Source organism: Balaenoptera musculus, chromosome 10 (assembly GCF_009873245.2).
Source record: "Balaenoptera musculus isolate JJ_BM4_2016_0621 chromosome 10, mBalMus1.pri.v3, whole genome shotgun sequence".
In the NCBI taxonomy this organism is placed as follows: domain Eukaryota; kingdom Metazoa; phylum Chordata; class Mammalia; order Artiodactyla; family Balaenopteridae; genus Balaenoptera; species Balaenoptera musculus.
The window spans coordinates 36,848,528-36,871,608 of record NC_045794.1 but is presented as its reverse complement, the minus strand read 5'-3'; the positions used below and the strand labels follow the sequence as shown (position 1 = coordinate 36,871,608).

The 23,081-nt window shown below is 32.7% G+C and overlaps 1 protein-coding gene across 7 annotated transcripts in view; it reads left to right on the top strand.

Annotated features, from left to right (window-relative positions):
* SCAF11 (SR-related CTD associated factor 11) overlaps nucleotides 1-23,081 on the top strand; it is a 70,127-nt gene that overhangs the window by 23,787 nt on the left and 23,259 nt on the right. For 5 of the 7 annotated variants that reach the window (XM_036867221.1, XM_036867218.1, XM_036867220.1 and 2 more), the window contains exons 3-7: nucleotides 2,979-3,060; nucleotides 5,213-5,370; nucleotides 14,900-14,977; nucleotides 18,193-18,293; nucleotides 20,219-20,280. In XM_036867221.1, coding sequence (XP_036723116.1) covers nucleotides 3,000-3,060; nucleotides 5,213-5,370; nucleotides 14,900-14,977; nucleotides 18,193-18,293; nucleotides 20,219-20,280 — 460 coding nt within the window. In that variant the 5' untranslated portion in view covers nucleotides 2,979-2,999. Of the gene's footprint in view, nucleotides 1-2,978; nucleotides 3,061-5,212; nucleotides 5,371-10,649; nucleotides 10,820-14,899; nucleotides 14,978-18,192; nucleotides 18,294-20,218; nucleotides 20,281-23,081 lie in introns of those variants that run through there. The other 2 variants (XM_036867222.1, XM_036867219.1) reach the window with 2 other exon arrangements.

The following is a 23,081-nucleotide window of genomic DNA, read 5'->3' as shown; positions in this document are numbered from 1 at the left end:
AGAAACAGCCAGTTTTTTGACCGCTGGCCTATAATAATGGATCGAATTCCACCCCCCACCCCCACCGCCGCCCCGACATCTCTAAGAAATAGCCTTGCTTATGGTTTCTTCAAGGGAAAATAAAAATAACATTCTTGGAGTATCAAATTTTTGAGTAGTTAATTGGCAGGCACTTAATGGTTTTAAGACTGGGATTGGGATGGAAGATGTGCATTAATAGTAATGGTTAACATTTGAATGCTTTTTATTGCTAGACAGTGTCATAAGCACAGGTTTGCTTATGACAAAAATTACAATTTTTTTTTTTTTTTTAAATTCTCAGGTAGTTAGGAAAATGGGGTAAGATGGTATGGTATGAATTTCCCCAAATGAAGACTTACACTCGATTATAGATCATACAGGGGCATAATATGATTCTAAAATCAGCTAAGTTTGGAAGTTGGCTTTACTGTACATATGAATCTTGCACAGATCTTGATAAAGTGCAGATTCTTATTCACTAGTCTAGGGTGGTGCCTGAGGTATCTTTGTAGCAAGTTCCCAAGAGATAGTGATACTGTCCTGAGTAAATATCAAGTGGAATAGTAACCTGTGACTATCGGAATATTTTAAAAGTATTCTTCTATCTCAGCAATTACATCATTCTAGTTACTCAAATCAAAATACTGTGGAATAATCCTGGAATCTTGCTCTAACACATATGCCGCATTTAGTCTGTCAGCAAATGCTGAAGGCTGTATTTTGAAAACTGCTGGAATCTGAGCACTTTTCATCAACCTTGCTACTACTTTAGTACAAGCCACTGTCATCTCCCCCTCTAAGATTATTGCAGTAGTCTGTTTGCTGGCCTCTGCCTTTTTCCCTTTGCTGCCTCCTCTGCCTTAAACCCCTTACTGGCTTATCACACTCAAGGAAGCCAATGTATTTACCTTAGCCTATAAGCTGTTACCTGATACCTGAAGAACAGCACCAGAACTAAAACAAATGTTAACGTAGGCTGAGTGGGAAGTTTTCCTTTTGTTCTTGACATTCTATTTTTATTAAGGTAGACTGTGATTGAGTTAACCTTTTAAAAGTAACTCTAATCCTGACTCAAATTTCCAATTTTTAACCTACTAAAACCTTTAAGTTATTCTTGTATGTGTTAGTTCCTTATTTTCTGCTTGGGTTTTGAATCAAAGTATGGGCCTTCGCATTTCTCCTTATTTAATCTAATACAGAATTTTCCTAGGCAGTACATACCTTTAATGTAGAAACTCGCATGTGTACGTTATTTAACAGACTAATAGAAAAACTACTTCATATACACATCGAAGAATCATAACTGATGAAATTGGGGATTTCTTGTGCCTAGATATTACAAAATATATTTGAATACTTCATTGCAATCACTTGTCTTGCATCAATTCAAGAAAGAATTCTAAGAGTTGATTTAAAAAATAATTTTACCTCATAAATTTGTTCCCCTTGACTAACAAATTAATTTCCTTTCCTCTGTTTCTCATTTTGTGTCTTGTAATCACCATTTTCCTAGTCCCCTAGGCCAAAATGATCTTTTACTTCTTCCTTTGTATTTATTTAGTCACCAAATGTCAGAAATTCTTCAGCTCTTTAAAATTTCTTTCTTTTTTATTCACTTCATAGCCAATTACTGTAGCTATGCAAACATCTCTGCTTCCAGTCTCTCCCCTCTATAATCCATTCTGTGTTTTGCAGGCAGATCATTCTTTTAAAAGATTCATTTACATTGCTTATATCATGTCATTCTTCCTCAGAAGAATCTGCAGGATTGAATCTAAACCTCTCAATCATTAGAGATCTGTCTATAATCTAGCCCTACTTGATTTATATTGCTCTGCTTATTACTCTCGTTACCCTCACTGTAATCTTTCAGATGAACTTCTTGGCTTACATGCCCATTCCTTCTCAGTATATACACATAGTTGCTCTTTCACCCACTGACTTTTTTTTTTTTTAACATCTTTATTGGAGTATAATTGCTTTATAGTGATGTGTTAGTTTCTGCTTTATAACAAAGTGAATCAGTTATACATATACATATATCCCCATATCTCTTCCCTCTTGCGTCTCCCTCCCTCCCACCCTCCCTATCCCACCCCTCTAGGTGGTCACAAAGCACCGAGCTGATCTCCCTGTGCCCTGTGCTATGCGGCTGCTTCCCACTAGCTATCTATTTTACATTTGGTAGTGTATATATGTCCATGCCACTCTCTCACTTTGTCCCAGCTTACCCTTCCCCCTCCCCCTCCCCGTATCTTCAAGTCCATTCTGTAGTAGGTCTGCGTCTTTATTCCTGTCTTGCCCCTAGGTTCTTCATGACCATTTTTTTTTTTCTTAGATTCCATGTATATGTGTTAGCATCCGGTATTTGTTTTTCTCTTTCTGACTTACTTCACTCTGTATGACAGACTCTGTGTCCATCCACCTCACTACAAATAACTCAATTTCGTTTCTTTTTATGGCTGAGTAATATTCCGTTGTATATATGTGCTACATCCTCTTATGATCCTTTGTATTTCTGTAGTGTCGGTTGTTAACACCCACTGACTCTTACTTGTCAGATTGGCCTAGCTAAATGCCTTTTTATTCCCTCATACTATTTTGCTCCTTAAATGTGTTAAGCTCCTTAACATATATAACCTATCAACTTCAATGAAAACTTCAGTCCAAATGGATCTCTTTTCTCTAAGCTCCGATTTTATTTATGTCTGTACCAAAAAATTTATCATTAGTCTTTGTTGCTTAATACTTATATAAGGCTTCTCCTTTCAGTAAGACTGTGCTTGGTGGCAAGGAGTATAAAAGTGTACTGGATTATCCAAAAAATTTACTGGCTTGGTTTGTATTGTGTTCTTTTATATGTAAAATAATTTCTTAAGTTTGGGGTTTTTTAAAAAATATATATATTATTGGGACAAGGCAAACATAAAAATTCTCTTTTATAATTCATCCTATAGGAAACCCTTTTTCAAGGAGAAATGAAGAAGAAAACTCTATATACCCTAAATGTGGGAGATCAGGACTATGAAGATATGGAAGGTAACTTAATTTTTATAAAGCTTGTGTGTTGAAAGCAAATGTTAGTGTTTCTAAACTGTTTGTTAACAAGGAGTTTTTTGTGTTTACATATTTTTGTTCTTAAACTCTGAAATAAGCTGCCTAAATAAGAATTGCACACCTTTTTTTTCCTCTTCTCATGTGTTATTTTCGATCAGTCAGTTTTTAGTTCATTGAGCTCTTTTCTTTTTCTAATTAAGTTTTGCTCCCTACTGATTTAGGAATGACATTTTTCTGTTTGTTTTTATTGTTACTGTCCTTGGTTTTTTCTCCATTCCCTTCTTCCTGAAAAAATCTCAAGTTCCTTTAGTGAAAGTCTGTTGGTGGTAAACGTAAGTTTTTGTATTTATTTTATCCTCTTCAAGACTATTGAAAGATATACAATTCTGGATTGATAATTTTTTTTTTGTCTCTTAGCACTTTGAAGATATTATTTAGCTATTTTCTGGTTTTCTTACTAGCTGTCAAGGAATGTTTTTTCAACCTAATTGTCATTCCCTTGTAGATGATCTGTCTTTTCCCTCTTTTTGCTTTGAAGATCTTGTTTTCATCTTTGATATTATACAGTTTTGCTACTTTGTTTCTTAACATGGATTATTTTCATTACTCCTGTTTATTTAGTATACCTTGTGTGTCCTTTATCTGTTGGATCATGTTTTTGTTTGTTTGTTTTATCATTTCCCAGCCATTACTGCTTTAACTATTGCCTGCCCTTTAGTCTCTTCTTCTGAACTTCAATTAATATGTTAGACTTTGTTCTGACCTCATTTCCCAACCTCTGTTTTTATATCTCCTTGTCTGTCTCTTACAGTCTAGGTAGTTTCTTCAATTCTTCCAGTTCACAAATATTCTTTTCTTCTGGGTCTAATCTGCTGTTCAGTTATTCTATGTAGTATTTGAAAGTTCTGATATTTGAAGCCAGTGGACATCTAAATAAATTTATAATAAATAAATATAATACATAAATATAAATATAAAAATAAATCTAAACACATTCTTGTTTCTGCTGATTCTTACTCAAGGCAACATATTTTCTTCTGTTTGGTAAAGTTTGATTTTGAGCTCATATTTGATCCGTTTAATCTGTGGAATCATGAGGGCCTAAATTAGGGATGCTTTCCTTCAGAGGATTTGTATGTATTTGCTTTTTTCTGAACCCATGCTGGGACCACTTTAGCCCCATTTGAGGGTCTTGGCTTAAAACTGGAATCTCCTGGGATCAGTTTCCCTACCTGGATTGGTTCTAAGGGTTAGCCTCCAGATCTGAACACTAGTATGGACATGTGTTTCCAGGGCGATGCCAGCTTTTCCATTTGCTTGGCATATACTGGTCACATTTCAGCTGACCATTTCTGTATTTTTGTGTTGTTTTATGTTGAATCTTGGAGTTTCTTTTACTTTTGAGCCAGCACTGCTTACTTCTTGTGTGTTGGTTACATTGCTGGTAGGTGTTTAAATTAGTACAAACCCTAAGGGGTATAATTTGGCAGTATCTATTCAGGATACAAATGTACGTACACCTTGGTCTAACAATTCCATTTTTAAGAATTTATCCTGTAGGTACACTATTAAAAATGGGAAATGAAAAGTTTTTCATTGCAGCATTGTTTGTAATAGCCCAAGGTTGAAAACAAGTGAATGTCCCATCCATAGGTTGAAACAACAAAAAACACAGACTGCTGTGTATAGTGTTCTAGCATTTGTGTGAAGAAGGAGGTTTGAAAGAATATATATTAGGATTTGCTTGTCTGTGCATTCTGTCTTGTCTCTGGAAGAACACAAAACAAACAACAGTTGTTACTTGTTGCATTGGGTGGAACTGGATAGATGGGAGTAGATTTGCTTGGGAGATTTGTCACTATAACCTTTTTTTACTTTTAAATATTTGAACTATGTGATTATTATCTATTTTAAAATTAATTCATGAAAAATTCTTTTCACTTCTCCCTTAAATTATAAATCAGTAAATGTTGGGGGTATTGTGCTCAAGGAGTTTGTTTCTTATAGTGTATCTAAGATCTAATTACTTTGTAGAAGGAGGGCCTTTTAGAGTATCTAGTCCATCGTACTACCACAAACATAAGTCATTTGGTCTGGAAAAATTGAAAGCATATATCGTTGCTTTACTTTATAGGTGAAGAAAACAAAGATAATACTGCTACCACTGGTCTGTTGTACAGTGAAGCTGATAGATGTCCAATATGTCTCAGTTGCCTGTTAGAGAAGGAAATTGGTTTTCCAGAAAGCTGTAATCATGTCTTCTGCTTGACCTGTATTCTTAAATGGGCAGAGGTGAGTCTAAGTATTAAATGTTATTGTATTTTAGTTCCCTAGCATGATTTCATTCCACCTAGTCTAAAGACTTGATACTGCCTTTCATAAATTATTTCACAGTAATGTGTTTTCCTCCACTTAGGACAAACATCTCTGTATTGCTCAAATTTTGTTAGTATATTCCCTTCTAAATTTTTTATATTCAGCTTTTTGTTCTTTTATGATTAAAAAGTTTTAAATGCATACCGTTAAAAAAAAAACATGGGAATAACAGATTAAGTACTTTTTTCTGGTAGAAATGCAGTAATTCATTTTCAGTGTACTTGACCCTCTTGTGATTATATCTATTTACTACTAATAATAACACCTTCTCTCTGCTTTGTGTTTTATATTTTTCAGAGAATTTTTACATAGATTATTAAATTTCTTCCTTATATCAGCCTGTGGGATAACCAGAACAGATATAACAGTGTCTTTCGATTTTACAGATGTGGAAATTTGGATTTTGTGTTCTATAACTTGGCCAAGGTCTTATAGCTTAAGAGACAGAAATAAATTTACAACTGCATTTTCTAGTTCCTGTGTTTCATTTATTTTGAACTAATTTCAAAGTTAGAGATATTATTGAGGTTCTTCATAGGTAGTTAATGATTAAGAAACAGGAAAATCTGGGACTTTTAATGTATTATGTTGACTCAGTTTGGGCCAAGTGGGTCATGGTATACTGTATATTGAATATTCATTATAAGCCCCATTGTTAGAAATTGTGAAATAAAAATTTATCATACTGATCATGCTATATTTTCTGAGTTAGTAATTTGTCAGTGTGTAAAAATTAGTAAAGGAGATAAATCTTAAAAATGTTTTTAAGATTAGCTGCATTCAAATTCTTTGTTGTCCTTATGCACGTTGGAATTAATTGTCTATTACATAGCTGGGGTTTTCAAAGTTCCATGTCTTACTTATATTTCATTAATAGTGTGAAAAAGAGAACAGAACTGTATACTGACTCTATGGCCAAGTTCTGGGAGGAGGAAGAAAAAGATTTGTTATACCAATTGAGTTCATAATAGTATACTTGGAAACAGTTCTAATTAGATAAAGTCTAAACTGGTTTTTGGCAAGAAAGGACTAAGGATAGGTGAAAATGTATTCTGGGAAAAAATATTTTGAGTTTAATTTAATTATTTAATATAATTGTAAATCTCTGTGTGTTTGCAGGGGCATTGACTAATGAAATAAGAATGCATATTTTTCTCTGCCACCCAACTAATGATTTCATCTGTGTTGAATTTAGTGCACTGTGGTTTGGTTTGTGATTAGATATCTTAAAAATAGAGGAGATTTTGCTTCCAATAGAGAATCACTGGATGGCTAGAAGGCTTCAATTCAGTGCTTTTTGTGAGATTGCATTCAGTGACCATGTAATTGGGAGGTTCAACAACCATGATTTGAGTATGTGTTTTTCTCTGAGGATTAGAATGTGTAAAATAGGCTTGATTCGTCATCCTTCATTACACTACATGCATCTTTGATACAACCATTAGCTTTATCATGGTGTACAAGTTCAGGTTTCTCTAGGGTAAGTATCTAGAAGTGATTGTAGACTATGTACATATTCACCTCCACTAGATAGTGCTAAACTTGTCTATGTTTTTAACTATTGTTGAATATTTTTAAGTTAAAAATACTTGATAACATACATAGTATTGCAGCCAACACTTTTCTTGCATGTAATATTTTTCTTCTTTTGTGTTACTCCTTTGGATATAAACATTTTGTTGAAGCCAAATTGCTTCTAAAAGAAAATACTTATTGGCTGTACTACCATAAACTGTGATGGGCAGTGGGGGAGTTGAGGTATTGTTTAAACAAAACTAGTTAACCTTGAAAGCAGAGAATAAACAGAATATTCTGAATTATTTCATTGTCCCTAGTGGGGATAGCAGACCTCAGTTAAATAAACCATTAAGTTGAGCAGTAACAAGGGCACAATCTACTAATAAAATGTTCATTATAAATAATAAATGATTACTGGTTAACAAAATCACTTAGGCTTTGAACTAAATTTTCAGTTTGAATCTTTTATTGGTATGATAAAAATTAGATATGTTTTGAAGTATATAAGTGCTTTGACAAATAGAAGCAGATTTCATATTCACTGGTGTTTTTATTCATGGCCATTAGTTATTAAGATCTCTCTTCTCATTTCCCTCAACCTCCTTCTGTCTTGAAAAAGAGGCATGTAGTTTACTTTGGATTTCAGGATTAGGAATAAGCGTCTGTATTCAGACTCTGCTAACTCCCCGGGCCTTGTGCTAAGGCTTTCTTTTATATTCTTTCATTTAAATTACTATGTTAATGTTTATTTGAAATTCAAGGCAACGATCCTGAACTCTTAATTTGTTTCTAAATACTTCAAGAGCCTGAAATTAAAATAATTTTAAAAAATTGATCCATAGTTTTAAATTTTACTAATGTTCACTTTTAGTGAGGAGTTAGAAATCAAAAGTGAAATTTACAGTGGTTGGAAATCTACATAATAAGAAAAAAGTACAAAATGTATTCAGAATCACCTTCCTAGTCTTACGTGTCTTTCAGAAATTCTGCTGAGCTATCTGAGATTTATTCTCAAGGTTTATTAAAATTTGATTCAGAATAGGTATCAAGAACCAAGAAGAAGGACTCATTTATTTACTTTCACCTTAATATTTTAGGCATTGAAGAAATTCTCCATAAGAAACAAGTAAAGTTAAAGTATATAATAGTCTAGTATATTTATTTTGGACACATTCCTGAAATTTCTCATGTTCTTAAAATATCTATATCCAGAGTCACAATCAGTTTCAGTCTCTTCAAGTTCTAAAATTTTGGTTATTTAAAACAAAAGCCAGGTAAGGACTAATTAAGTAACTGAATTTAGTCTCTAGATATTTCATAGAATCTACTTACCTAGAGTAGAAAGATTCAGAATAATGGAAGCTGGTGGTCTTCATGGCCCATAGCCTAATTGCCTCCCATTAGGGACACTAGAACAAATTGAAATTAAACATGTCCATTCTGTGTTTAGTTTCAAGAAACTCACAGATGGTAAGGCTCTTGGTTTATAAAATAAAAATGATGATGTAGAAATAAAATATTGATCTAAACAAAGACACAGTAATTGACACTTAGGAAAGTTGAAGTTCTTGTTAATTTAAAGCATCAGTATTAGGACTGAGAATCTGGAACTAAAGAAGGCCTTTAACCTGATGAAATATGTATAGAACCAATACACTAAAGTTTATCAGCCACTTAGAAAGTTAATATTTTATCCGTACTGTGAGCAAAAATACAGTCTAAACATATTGAGGGCATTTAGTTTACATATAAGTTTAATCTTGATTGTCTGAGTTTGCACATTTTAAAGTAGATAATTAGAAAGGTGAAGGCTAGGGAAGTTTGACACATGGCCATAGCATTGACAGCCAATCATAATTATGATCCTCAATAGACAATAGGGTAACCTACACACACACACACACACACACACACACACACACACACACACACCCTTAAGAAAATAAGATTTATGATTTGGCAGGTTGCCAAGAAGTGGTTACAGTTTTGACCCTTAAAAGGGTTAAAGTTTGAGGACTTGGAAACATTTCATGTTTGAACTGGTTAAGAGTTTTTACTCTGTTTAAAGGAACATGCAATATATGTGATTAGGAGGTTTTTGATATTCACTGGGATTCTTTTCTCTTTTAAGTAATGTAAATATTTCCCTTATTTTTTAAGTAATTTTTTTAATGTGATTAACTTTCCTACTATAAGCAAATTATCCTCCCTCAACTTATTTCTCCCAGTCCTCCATTTTATACCAAATGCTGACAGCTTCAGTTTGAGAAAGTAAGGTTAATGAAATCAAAATTGCACAGTTGGCAAAGGCATGTTTTCTCTCATGAGACTAGAAATGAAGAGAGTCTTACTGTGGTGGTGTACGGTTCTCGAAGAAGGCAGACAGCAGTGCTCAATGCAGACAGGTGAGGAGTGTGTTTTGGATTAATAGTGCACACGCCCAAAATCAAGTGTAACTCGTTGACTTATGTCTTGACTACTGATGTGTTTTATGTACAGGTGTTCCCTTACGCAGTGAGTGGACATTTATACATCATTCTAGTGGTTAGATTATTGTTTGGTAACATAATTCAGCAAAGTTTTATTGCCTGGATTTGCCCAACAGTTTTTTCTAAGATGTTAATTTTTTCTTTATTCCTGAACTGAACCAAACCTCTCTGTTACGTACTTCTCTGTGAATGATAATGTAAGCATATCTTTGGAGCACTACTGTTAGTCCTTACCTTTATAATCTATAAAGCATTGTCAAATCCATTAATTCATTTAATTATTACAACTTGTGCGATAGGCGATTCAGAGCTGTCTATCTTCATCCTTAAAGTAGATTAGAGAGGTTGCTAGTTCTGACTCCTCCAGAACTTGAATTTGTGATTAATTATTCCAAATTCCTAGTTGTTTTCACTCTGTATTAATCCTTTGGTAAAACCTTTGGTAGAGCAAAGGATATTTTTATATTGCGAATGCTCATTACCTAAAACATATATGTAATAGGTTCTCATTTAATATTCTATTTTTACCAGTTGGGTAAATTAATGTGTATTTCTGTATAGTCTAATTTTAAATGTCAGAATTTGTAAAGTGATTTATACAGATAGTTTATGGGATTTTCTGTTTTTATGCTAGAAAACGAAAGTCTTAACTATTAAATGTCAAAAGAAAAGAAAGGTTAAAATTAATTCTACCCAACTGTTGTAATATATTTTTAAGAATATGAAAGAGTTCCTTTTGAGTAGTTGGATAAAAAGTTTTCTTGCTGTTAATTTTATTACTGAAAGCCGTTTGCCCTGTAGGGATACATTCCTGAAAGCTGTCTTGAAAGAACTGGTTAAATGTGATAGGACTGTCTTGAAAGAACTGGTTAAATGTGATAGTGTACATGTAGGCCGACTACAGGTGAGCACTTCTTTAGAGGTGCAGACTAGGTATCTTGGGACCATCAAGAAGAAAGGATAGGTCCTAGTGAATGGCTTTAAAATAAGCAGCAACCTCTAATGGTATGCATTCCTAAATCATCTTTATTTGATATTGAACTGCAGTTTTATATAATGTGCTCTATTTATTAGTAAGAGAGATAAATGTTCTAGAGATTCCCATGAACAGACAAACCTACCTAAAACATACGTACTGAGATTTAGTCTTTAAGCACTTACCTTTAACACTTGCTTCTCTCTCTCTAGGAGGGGCTATCGGTAGGCAGCCTTTGTGATTGAGGATAGAGCAGCCAGCAGGAAGCAAGAAATATTAGAAATCAAGAATCCTGAATTCCCAAATAAGGAAGGTTTCCTGTTCTTACATTTAAATATGGGTTTATCTGAGCTGGGAATTTACAACGCTTCAGAATACTAGGGTATGTTTTACTGAAATCATTAGGAAGATTATTTTTTTCTATCGAAATTGCCTCCTTAACTGATATAACCTCAGTACAGAGCATTCACAGTAAAATGAATGCTCTGTTTTTTAATACACATTACATTGTAAAGTAGTGATCAAATTCTGTTACTTTTGTAGCTGTATCACAAAGTTGAATGATGATATTGGATTACTTTGACTATGAAACTAATTAAATTAGATACTTGAAAAATTATTGAAATAAAAGTCATTGTCAATTTAAATAGGTGAATAATTGAAGGGTATTTTTGTTGTATATAAGAACTCAAAATGGTGAATAACCAAGGGGTATTTATTTTTGTTGTATACAAGGAAAATAAAATTTGGGATAATTTTCTGTAAAACTAAAAATATATTTTAAAGAAGAATTAAGTATATTAGCTAAAATTTTTAAACATTAGTTTTAAATGTGAATTTTTTAAACCACACAACTTAAAAACTAGTTATTTTAGTGACACAAACTCTGGAAACTAAGATTAAAATATTTTTGAGATTTTCTGAATGGATATCTGCTGGATTATAAGGATGAAGATTCCTTAGGAATGCTTTAAAATTAGGCCAATGCAAACCATTTTTTAAAACCTTTTTTTTAAAACTTTCCTATTAAAGCTGTTTGATCATCATGTGATGTATAATTTTATGCTTTAGTACCTATTGATGACAGTGTCTTTGAACTTTGGCTAATATGCTAATGTAAAGTAGCCTTATATTTTTCTTACATTATACATTAGCAAAAAATTAAAGATCCACTTAGTTTTTAAATCTGTTTTGATTTCTTTTTCATTAAGTTCTTCTTTAGTCACTCTTAATTTATTGAGGTATGCTGTGAAGACTTAACTCAGGATAACTGAATTTCTTTTCTGTTTCCCCTTTGAAATGCTTTGCTAAACTGTTTTAAGGTCAGAAATGGATGTCATCATTTCTCAGTAGCCATAGCAAAGATATTTTGTCTACTATAGGTAGCTTATTTTCTGACCTATGCTTTTTTTTTAATCTGAAGAGGATAACCTGCTTTTAAGAAAGTTTTCTGACAGTAAACCTGAGCCAAAGAAAATCTATTAACTTATTTTCTGGTGTTAACTAGATTATTTTTAGGAAATGTAAGTATATACAGATTATCATAATAGATAGCAGTAGTTTTCCGACTACTATTTTTTATTTCTGTTTTCTTTCTTTTTGTTTTTGAAATAGCAGTGTAACCCTTTCTCCACATGAAACCTTAGACAAATCCATGATAATTACAGTTAAGGAAAAAAGAACAAAACCAAAATCTTACTCAGAACCCTAATACCTGTAACAGATGAAAATGGAATGGCTCAGGTTAAAATTCTTGTCAGTTTGAACATGGTAAAGGGAAGAGCGCCATTTAGCTGATGTCAACAGAGGAAATTTAATAAAGAAGAAAATGGGATTGTGTAATTTCAGAGTTTTTGAAAGATTCAGTGCATCTGATATAGAATAAATTTCTTTAACACAGTGGCTTTCTTTGGATCTTCATGTTACAACTTGAAATAGATATTAAAAAATGGAATACTTTAATTTCCATGTATGTCATGAACTTTGAAAATTCCAACAAAAAAAATCACTAAGAATTCAGTCTCTCACATGTATATGTACATCATATTGTGAGTTATCTTTTTGTTAGTGAACCAAGCTTTTTTTATTGTTAGTGCTGTAAAGCTAGTTAATGTTTAGAAGACTTTACACAGTACTTAGTGTATGCCATTAATTACTGTGAAAACCTCAGATTATTATTACCTCCATTTTCACAAATGAGACAAAGAAAGGCTATGTAATTTGCTCAAGGTTATACACAGGACAAGATATAAAAATAGACAGTAAATCCAGAGCCCTTACACATGTCTTAATAGTTTTTTTAAAAAACATTGAAGGAAACAAATTTTATTATTGTTTTATCTTTTTTTTTTTAAAGATTTTTTTTTTTAATGTGGACCATTTTTAAAGTCTTTATTGAATTTGTTACAATATTGCTTCTGTTTTGGTTTTATGGCCGAGGCATATGGGATCTTAGCTCCCTGACCAGGGATCAAACCTGCACCCCCTGTATTGGAAGGCGAAGTCTTAACCACTGGACTGCCAGGGAAGTCCCTGTTTTATCTTTTTAATGAATTTTATCTAAATTTACCTTTAAAATAGAAATACAAATATATTTTGAAACTTTAGTAAAAATAAATACTTGAAAGTTTCCACTTTAAAGTATTCTTTTGAATTATAAATGTGTTAATATAACCTCTAGTCTAAGAAATTTCATGCAGTAAATGGTAATATAAACAACAGTCACATAGTTATGATGTTGAGTTCTTTGAACTAGAATTGCTATTTGTAATGCATTATTAAAAAGCTGTGGACAGCTTTGTTGCTACTTGTAGCAGAGCTTTTTAAGGTCAAATTTTCTGTAGGGAAAGTACTAGCATCCTAAATGCATAGTACTTGGAAGTAAGCTGAGCTGGGTTCTACCAGTCTGAATTGGTTTAATATAGTCAGGAAAGTCAAATTTCCTAATTCAGATATGGTGTAAAGCATTTTATCAAGCCCTACCTACTTAAGAAAAGAAAAATCACTTTTTAGCAGAGTAGTAAAAAGTAACTCGATTTATATTTTGGCTGCTTCCAACGTGACTCACAAGCTTTGTGAAAATGTATTATATGATCGAGGGCCACACACAGTCTGTTGTACTTGTGCTTGTGTAAAGCGTATCTTGATATGTGCCAAAGTCCAGAAAAGCAAATATCACATTTTTCCACTAGGGAATATAGGATAATTTATCAAAACTTCATTACTATCTTATCTATTAGACTATTGCTATTAAATTGCTAGAATCCTGTTTTACTTTTATAACCATAGGTATTAAAATATCACCTTTCAGTATTTCTTCTTAGGCTACAGAATCTTCCCTTTTACCCTAGAAGACAACATACTTTATCTTAAATTATTTAAATAATATAAGCCTATTTCTATACAAACATTTAATAGTATTATCAGAGAAACTCAATTATAGTTGATGCATGTTAATTTTGAAAGTACAGGAAATATATTTATGTCAAGATAAAGATGATTTAGAATTACAGAGTGAACAAAGGACAATTTTTCTTAATTTATAAAGGAAGCCTACAATTCAGTTTGAAAAAGACCAGCAACCTAATAAAAAAAGTTAGGCAAAAGGCATGAATAGACAGTTTAAAGAAAAGGAACTTTGAGGAGCCCTTAAACATCGAAATATTTTCAACCTTACTCATATAAAAGGAAATGTAAATTAAAACTATATGACATACCATGCTGTTAAGAATGGGACAGCTCTTAAGTAGTAATATGAACCAATTTAAAATACATAATTAAGGGAAAAACAAGATTCAGTTCAGCATCTGAATTATATTTTATATTTAAAAGATACACGTTATGCATAAACATTGGGTATGTCCAAAAGGATACATAAGAAACTACTTCCGGAGAGGGCATCTACATGGCTGAGGGAGCAGCGGAGGAATCCTTCCTTTTCTTCATATCTACAATTTTTTTTTAATTGCTGGTACAACTGCCTATTCCAAATTATTTTGGGGGAAAATATTGTCATAGAATATTAAAATCTATAAGGGACCTGTCCAAGCCATTCCTTTTACAGCTTATTTAGAGTTACTCAGGTGCTTTGGATCAGAGAGCTAATGATTTCAGCCCAGCTTTCCTTTCATTATAGCTGTAGCACTCAACTGTGCAGCAAGTCTTAATAGGTATTATCTTGATAACAAAGATCTTATCTCTCTGTTCATCGTTGTATTCCACTTATTTAGCATACAGTAGGTGCTCAGTAAACGTTTGAATTTTTAAAATTATGGTATTTATTACTTTGTGGAGTGATACAGGTGGAAAGTATTTCATCTTTATCTTTGAAAGAAGAAAAAATTATTTTTCTATTATTTCCTCTTCTGGTGAAAAACTTACCATAAATGCGTTTGTTATAGTTTAATTTTGATCTGTTTTAAAGAGACGTTCGTAAAGTTATAATTCATTCATCATTTTTCAGACACTGGCTTCATGTCCTATTGACCGGAAACCTTTTCAGGCGGTGTTTAAATTCAGTGCATTGGAAAGTTGTGTTAAGGTAAGGTTTAGATTTTATTTTGTAAAACAAACTGTTTAAACTTAATTGAGATGATTTTGCTTTAAATTTCCAGTTTGAGTATATTTGTGAATTGTTCAACTTTAAGTTTAATGTGTTTAATTTCCATTGAAAAAATGTTTGAATGGAATATTAGATTCAAAGACAAACCCCCACAAAAACTTAAGTCCAGAGTACCTGAAAATTATGTTTTCATGAAAAACATAATGTTGAGAAGATTAAACAAATAAAATTAAATATAAAAGAGTGTCTTTGTTCTTAAATTCTGGTGTTTGAAGGAAACTGAGTTTAATTGGAGAAGAATAAGGGGGTTTGTGAAGATCTTGAGAGGGACTTCTCATGGTTTCAGGGTTGTCATGGGCAGATGACTTCTTTTGTTATGTACAATTTTACTGTAATGCTTAATCCTAATCACATTCTTGAGATTCACATACCATGCTGATGTTACTTATGATTATGAACCATGATTATGATTTGTATTCGCATTTATTTTTGGCTTACAAATAAAAGAAGAAGAAAGAAATAGGAACATATTCCTGAGTTAATGAATAAAAAGTGAAAAGAGGAAAAGAGAGTAAGTAGTAATTTACGTAAAGTGAAATGTGTAAGAAAGATTTCTTGAGGTTCTCATTAGTAAGTCAGGAATGGTATACAGTTAAAAATGAGAAAACTCAATATATACATATATGATGCCATTGATGGGAAAAACAAACTTCCCAAGTAGCACCAACACTTTGGTTGCTATCTTTGTGAATAGGAAGGGGCATGTAAGCAACATAAAACTATTTAAGCATTAGATGTTCTCAGTGTAGGTGTTTATAATTTGTTTTGATATATTTTTTCCAGATAAGTCTCAGTGACATAAGGTACAAATGAGATTGCAATTCAAATAAAATGACGTATGTAAAAGATACTGCATGTTGTAATTGTGTAACTCTGGACATCTATGCAAATTAGTGTATATCTTGGAGAAAAGATAAAACATTATATATGTGTATGATAGTATAATCAAAATTAAAGCAACACTTCTCTGAAAGACATGTTCTGTTTTTCCAGACTGTATATATTACGTTGCTGAAGATTCTTTAGTGTGAACTAGCTTCCAAAGATATTCTTCTGTAAAATTTTGTTCTGTTGCTTCATGTGAATTTTGTTGTGTTGCTTGGAATAAAAATTTATGTTTTATTTAATAGGGTTTGAGTGTTACTTAAATTAAGTTTGGGGGAGTGTTAATCTAATTTTGTCAAACTTAAAAGGTATTTCTTATCATGTGTGATATTATCCATATATTCTTTTTTTTTTTAATTTTTGAATTTTATTTTATTTTTTTATACAGCAGCTTCTTGTTAGTCATCCATTTTATACACATCAGTGTATACCTGTCAATCCCAATCTCCCAATTCATCACACCACACCACACCCCACCTCCCAACCACCCCACCCCCGCCGCTTTCCCCCCTTGGTGTCCATACGTTTGTTCTCTGCATCTGTGTCTCAGTTTCTGTGCTGCAAACTGGTACATCTGTACCATTTTTCTAGGTTCCACATGTATGCGTTAATACACGATATTTGTTTTTCTCTTTCTGACTTACTTCACTCTGTATGACAGTCTCTAGATGCATCCACGTCTCTACAAATGACCCAGTTTCGTTCCTTTTTATGGCTGAGTAATATTCCATTGTATATATGTACCACAACTTCTTTAACCACTCGTCTGTCGATGGGCATTTAGGTTGCTTCCATGACCTGGCTATTGTAAATAGTGCTGCAGTGAACATTGGAGTGCATGTGTCTTTTTGAATTATGGTTTTCTCTGGGTATATGCCCAGTAGTGGGATTGCTGGGTCATATGGTAATTCTGTGTGTGATATTATCCATATATTCTTAATATCTTCCTTTGCCCTTTTACTTCTTTTGAATCTTTATTATCCTTTTCCCTTTACAATTAAACTTGAATGGGTCATATATAGTTGCTTATATTTTCAACCACTTGTTGGACATCTCCATCTAGAATACCAAAGGAATCAAAATATTAACAGACCCCAAACTCATCTCATTCCCTGCCCCGTCCCCCAACCCCAGTTGTATGGTACCATAATCCCAGTCACCCAGATCAAAAACATCTGGGAGTTTTCCATTTTTTTCTCTTTGTCTTATTTTTGCCTGTTCCTTCTGCACAATGTCTTAAATTTATTCCCGCTTCATTACCTCTTTGTAGGCCCTCATGCTGTCATCTAGACCTGTTCTGCCAATAGAAATATACTACAAACCACGCTATAATATAAAATTTTTAGTAGCCACATTAGAAGACCAAAAGGAAACAGTTAAATTGAATTTTTGTATTTTATTTAATCCAACATATCTAGTGTATTATTTCAACATGTAATATTTTAGAAGAATTCTTATTGAAGGATTTTATCTTTTGTTGTTGTGTTCATTGAAATCCGGTGTATATTTTACACTTACAAGTACATCTCAATTTAAACCAGCCACATTTCACATGCTTAATAGTATGTGGCTAGTGACTATTGTCTCATACAGTATAGATCTACACTGTTATAAGAACTTGTTTCCAGTTTCCTGGCTTTTATAGTTTCTCCTTAACTGGTTCATTCTCCATATCACTGCCAAAGAAAACAAATTTGATCATCTCATTCTCATGCTTTTAAAACTCTATCTTCTGATTCCTATAGAATTATTTTCTTATTCAGGGCCCTTTACAATCTGGTCCTAATACATTGTATCAGCTTCATATCCTGCTAATTTTTTCTTCCCCATCTGCATTGGCTTCTCACTGTTTCTTATAACTGTGTTCCCTCCATTTAGAATATTTTTTTCCTTATACAGATTCCTACTCATTCTTGAAGACCGACTCATAAATCATCTACTCATTAAAATCTTCTCTGATATCCTCAAAGTCAGTTCTACATGTATACAAAGATCTGTGTTTATATTTGTTATGAGCACTTAATCTATTTACATGCCCCTCTCTTACTGTTATGTTTCCCCAGAGCTTAGCACACATACTAAGTTTATAGTTTAGCATGCTTGAATTAATAAGCATATGTATTTGGGCTGCACGTTCATTCAGACAATTTTGTTTCTTTAATTTTTTGTCCTTTAAAGGGAAATGTGTAGGTTATCATTTGTAATGCCAGATTATCAGTCTGAATAGGTGATTTTGCTTTTTCTCACAGGTTCACATAAAAAGACAGTTGAGAGAAACAAATGACAAGAAAAATGAAAGCTCTTTTAAGAAACAGCTGTCCTGTCAGGAAAATTCTAAAAGCTGTATGAGGTTAGTGATGAACTTCAGAAGTGGAATCCAACTGTGTAGAACCGGAAGATAGCTAGTAAAAAAAAAAAAGTACTTAAAAAAATGAGGTTTTTTGTATTTAATTTGAGGTGAGGTTTAAATGTATTTAATTACTTCTTTTAAAGTACACCCTTGATAAGTTAAGGAAGGACCAGCTGAAATCTGAGAATATAATTTATTTGACCTCTATCTTTGATGAATTAGTTTTTTTTTAGTTTTTTCCTAATTTGTTTTAGATCGATATTTTTGTACAATAAAAGTTACAACTGTAAAATTTCTGTAAAATTTTCTGAATGCTTACGCATTTTTGTACATATCACAATCCAATATGGATAAGCATTGGTGCACAGCCCACATTTTGAGTAACTGCTCTAGTATTTATGGACAGAAAGTAGAAAGTAACTAAAGATATAGTACAACATTCTTCATGAGACAGTTGTAATTGAAACTACTTATTATCTTTCTCATTTTGTTTCTCTGTGTTATAGCAGACACTTGCTACTACTATAACAAATGTTTATTGTTTAAAAAAATTTTTAAACATGTTTGGATTTGTTTCTTTAACTGCTATTGTTAAAACATAATTGCCTAGAAATACTTAGTATGCAGGTTTAACAGGTATTAACATATTTTTGAATTCAATTGAATTAGTAGTGTACTGGAAATTCATTTATTATTAATACTTAAAATAACTTGTTACAGTACATTTAAAATTGAAGCCCTTTTTGATCTGAAGTATATTTAGAGCTGTCCAGAAGTTGTCAAAGTCATAATTAAATCTATGATTCATTAGTACATTTCATCAGAATACTAATATCTTAAGAGAGTAAATATATTAGTTACCAAAACAGTTAACAATATTCCTTGAGATTTATTGAATCATGCCACTAATTTAGAACCCTGTAGCTCTTTAGAAGTTATAGACTTTTGGGAAGTTATAGACTTCTTTGGTAATCTGAAGAAAACTATAGACAACTACTATCCGAAAACAGACTTAGAGACAGAAGTTTTTAGATTTTAAGGGATTCTTGGAACACTCAGTTCAAGAGCCCACCCATAAAGCCAGTTAATAACTGCAGTAGAGCAAATTTTATTTACAGTTTCTTTTAATTATATCTGAGTCAGCTTTGAGTCTTCCATTTATGGTTATATAGTAAATAGCACATTTTCCCCAGGCATAGTGAAGAAATACCTTTTCCTAGCTTCATTATTGATTCACCTCCTATTCTTGGCTGTGACAATGTCATAGACAGACATTTTTTCAGAATTACCCAATTCTCTTGGCTCGTGCTGAGAGTGCAGTGCTCATCATTGTATGACCTGTGATAGGGTCATACAGTGGGTCTAACAGAGCTGAGGTAGTCCACATGCTTAACTTTTTTCTCAAGGACTTGTGGTAGAGGGATGGTATAGGGATGTAATGCAAAATAATAATGCAAAATAATAATTTGCTTTTGCTCACCAAGTCATACCCTTAATGATTTCTTCCAAGGTGGAAAATCTGTCAGCTATTAGATTTTTACCGTACATTTTTTTGGGAGTCTTTCGGATGTTTTTAGAATTCCTCTCATTCAATCTTATGTTTATAAGGCATATGCCTCATTTCCTGCACTTAGAAAATATGCCATTCAGTGTTGCCTCTCCCTTCTAAAGCTGTAAAACTCCTCTTTCTGATACTTTCTCCCAGTTCCAGGGAAAGGGATTGCAAGAGTGTTTTGTTTCTTGTTAGTGAATCTCCATTGCAGTCATTGGAGTGGCAACTAAGTGGGGAGTCCAACTAATCATGCTTTCTTTGCTAAAATTTAAAACTCAGTGCATAATACTTTCAGTTTGGTGGGCAGTGGATTGAAAATAAATGAGCAAAGTAACAGTTTTCTCTTATTTCATCTCTTTATTGGTGTTTACAGAAAAAAAGTCAAAAGAGAAGATCTATTAAGTGCAAAACTTTATGACTTGAAGATGATATACAGTAAGTGACTTTTTTACTTGTGTGTTCTACCTTTTTTTGTTTCTTACTTTAATGCTTGTGCCAAAGTTCTTGTAAGTAATATTTTGGCTTGGAAAATAGTCATGCACAGAACTCTACTGAACTCTGTACACTGTATTCAGTCCTACATAAATTGCTTTCATGGAGTCATTTATACTGTTTCCTGCCCTTTTTGTTTTCATGCTCAGCTGTAAGGAGGGAAGGGGAGAGTGAATGAGTGTGTGTGTGTGTGTGTGTGTGTGTGTGTGTGTGTGTGTGCATGTATGTTGGGAAGGAAAAGGAGAAAAGGATGTTTTCCAACTACTTGGTTAGCAACCTACATTGTGGTCCTACTCCACTCATTAGTGCAGAAGTCCTTATGGGAACTGAGATGAAATACCTTGTGGGCCAATAACTGTAAGCAGTAACAAGAGAAGCCTGTGACAGTGAGAAGTTAATTCATGGTTCCCAGAGGAAGTGGTGGTTTGGCTTTGAGCCACACTTTTAAAGTTTTTTTTGAAACTTTATTTGGAAGTAAAGCATTTCTTACATATTTATCTAAATGAGCAGTTAAATATGCCTGTCTCTTGTTGTTGTCTAGTGTATGGTTCTCTAATACAGGAAAGCTTTGCAGCAGGGCCTGATAAAAATGACACTATAGTGCTTTGTGACTCCTCTTTGGAGCTCAAGCGGTTTATTCTTGTTACAAAGAACAACTTACTATAGGCTAATTGTAAGCAGGGAGAAGTGAGCATTTATTTTCCAGGCCAGGTTATAATTAATTTCTATTTATAGATAGAAAGAATTAATGAATTCATTGTTCTTAAAACTAAATGATAATCAAGTTCATTTTTTATACGTTTGAATACCAAGTTTGGTTGTTGTTGTTATTGGCTTTTTTATTTGAATTAACATGATCTCAGGGTTATAGATAACCCCAGATTTACAGATTAATGAATGTCTGTCTTTGATAATTTACAATTAAAGTGGAATTTCACTAAAAGGACTTTATGGTTAGATAAGCATTTTTCTTTTGTTAAAGAACTTTAGGTATCAAAAAATTTTTTGTTTTTCTGTGTCATTGCTGTAGAATAGCATCCTTTTTAATGAATAGCCTTTGTTTGGTAATTCTAGGATCTGATATAAAATTTACTGCTAAGGAAGAGTAAATGATGTTATAGGTTTTCTCTAGATAATCTGGCGTACTCTCCCTATGATAATCTTAGTTTTAAGACTACTGTAATTTCCCTTAAGTATGTATCTCCTGCCTGGACTTATTTTTAGAGAGAAAAACATAGGCAAATCTTAACTCTATAGTGCTTCAATATAGTGAAGGCCATTTATAAGAATCTTTGATTCATTTGGATTTGAGAATTTGTTTTACTATTCAGAATATGAAATACTAAACAAGTTTTCAGGGGATATCGTAAGCCAGTTGAATAGCTAATTTTTTTCCTTCCAATTTATGTATATAAATTATATAAATATATATACATATATAAATTATGCATATAAATATATATAAATTATGTATATAAATTATGTGCATAACTTATGTATATTACATATATAAATTATGTATGACATATACAGCACTAAGTTTAAAGCGTACAGCATAATGACTTGACTTACATACATCATAAAATGACGACCATGGTAAGTTTAGTGAACATTCATCATCTCATATAGATACAACATTAAAGAAATAGAAAAAAAAATTTTTTTTCCTTGTGATGAAAACTCTTAGGATTTACTCTCTTAACAACTTTAATGTATAACATACAGCAGTGTTAATTATATTTATCATGTTGTACATTATATCCCTAGTACTTATTTATCTTATAACTTGAAGTTTGTACCTTTTTACTTCCTTTATCCAGTTCCTCCTTCCCCCACCACCTGCCTCTGGTAACCACAAATCTGATCTTTTTTTCTATGATTTTGTTTGTATAAGTGATATCATACAGTATTTGTCTTTCTCTGTCTGACTTGTTTCACTTAGCATAATTCCCTGTAGGTCCTTGCATGTTGTTGCAAATGTCAGGGCTTTATTCTTTTTCATGGCTGAGTAATATTCCATTGTGTGGAATATGTGTGTGCGTGTGTGTGTATCTCACATCTTCTTTATCCATTCATCTATTGATGGGCACTTAGGTTGCTTCCATATCTTGGTTATTTTAAATAATGCTACAGTAAACATGGAGGTGCATATATCTTTTTGAATGACTGTTTTCATTTTCTTCGGATAAATACCCAGGGATGGAATTGGTGGATCATATGATGCCTTTAGCTTTAATCTTCTTTCTCAAGATTGTTTTGGCTATTCAGTGTCTTCTGTGTTTCCATACAAATTTTGGAATTATTTGTTCTGGTTCTGTGAAAAATGCCATTGGTATTTTGATAGAGATTGCATTGAATCTGTAGATTGCCTTGGGTAGTGTGGTCATTTTAACAATATTAATTCTTCCAGTCCATGAACATGATATATCTTCCCATCTGTGTTGTCTTCAGTTTCTTTCATCAGCGTCTTACAGGTTTCCAAGTACAGATCTTTTACCTCCTTAGTTAGATTTATTCCTAGGTATTTTATTCTTTTTGATGGGATTTTGAATGGGACTGTTTTCTTAATTTGTCTTTCTGATAGTTTGTTGTTAGGGTAGAGAAGTGCAACAGATTTCTGCATATTAATTTTATATCCTGCAACTTTACCAAATTCATTGATGAGTTCCAGTAGATTTTTGGTGGCGCCTTTAGGATTTTCTACGTATAATATCATGTCATCTGCAAACAGTGACAGTTTTCCT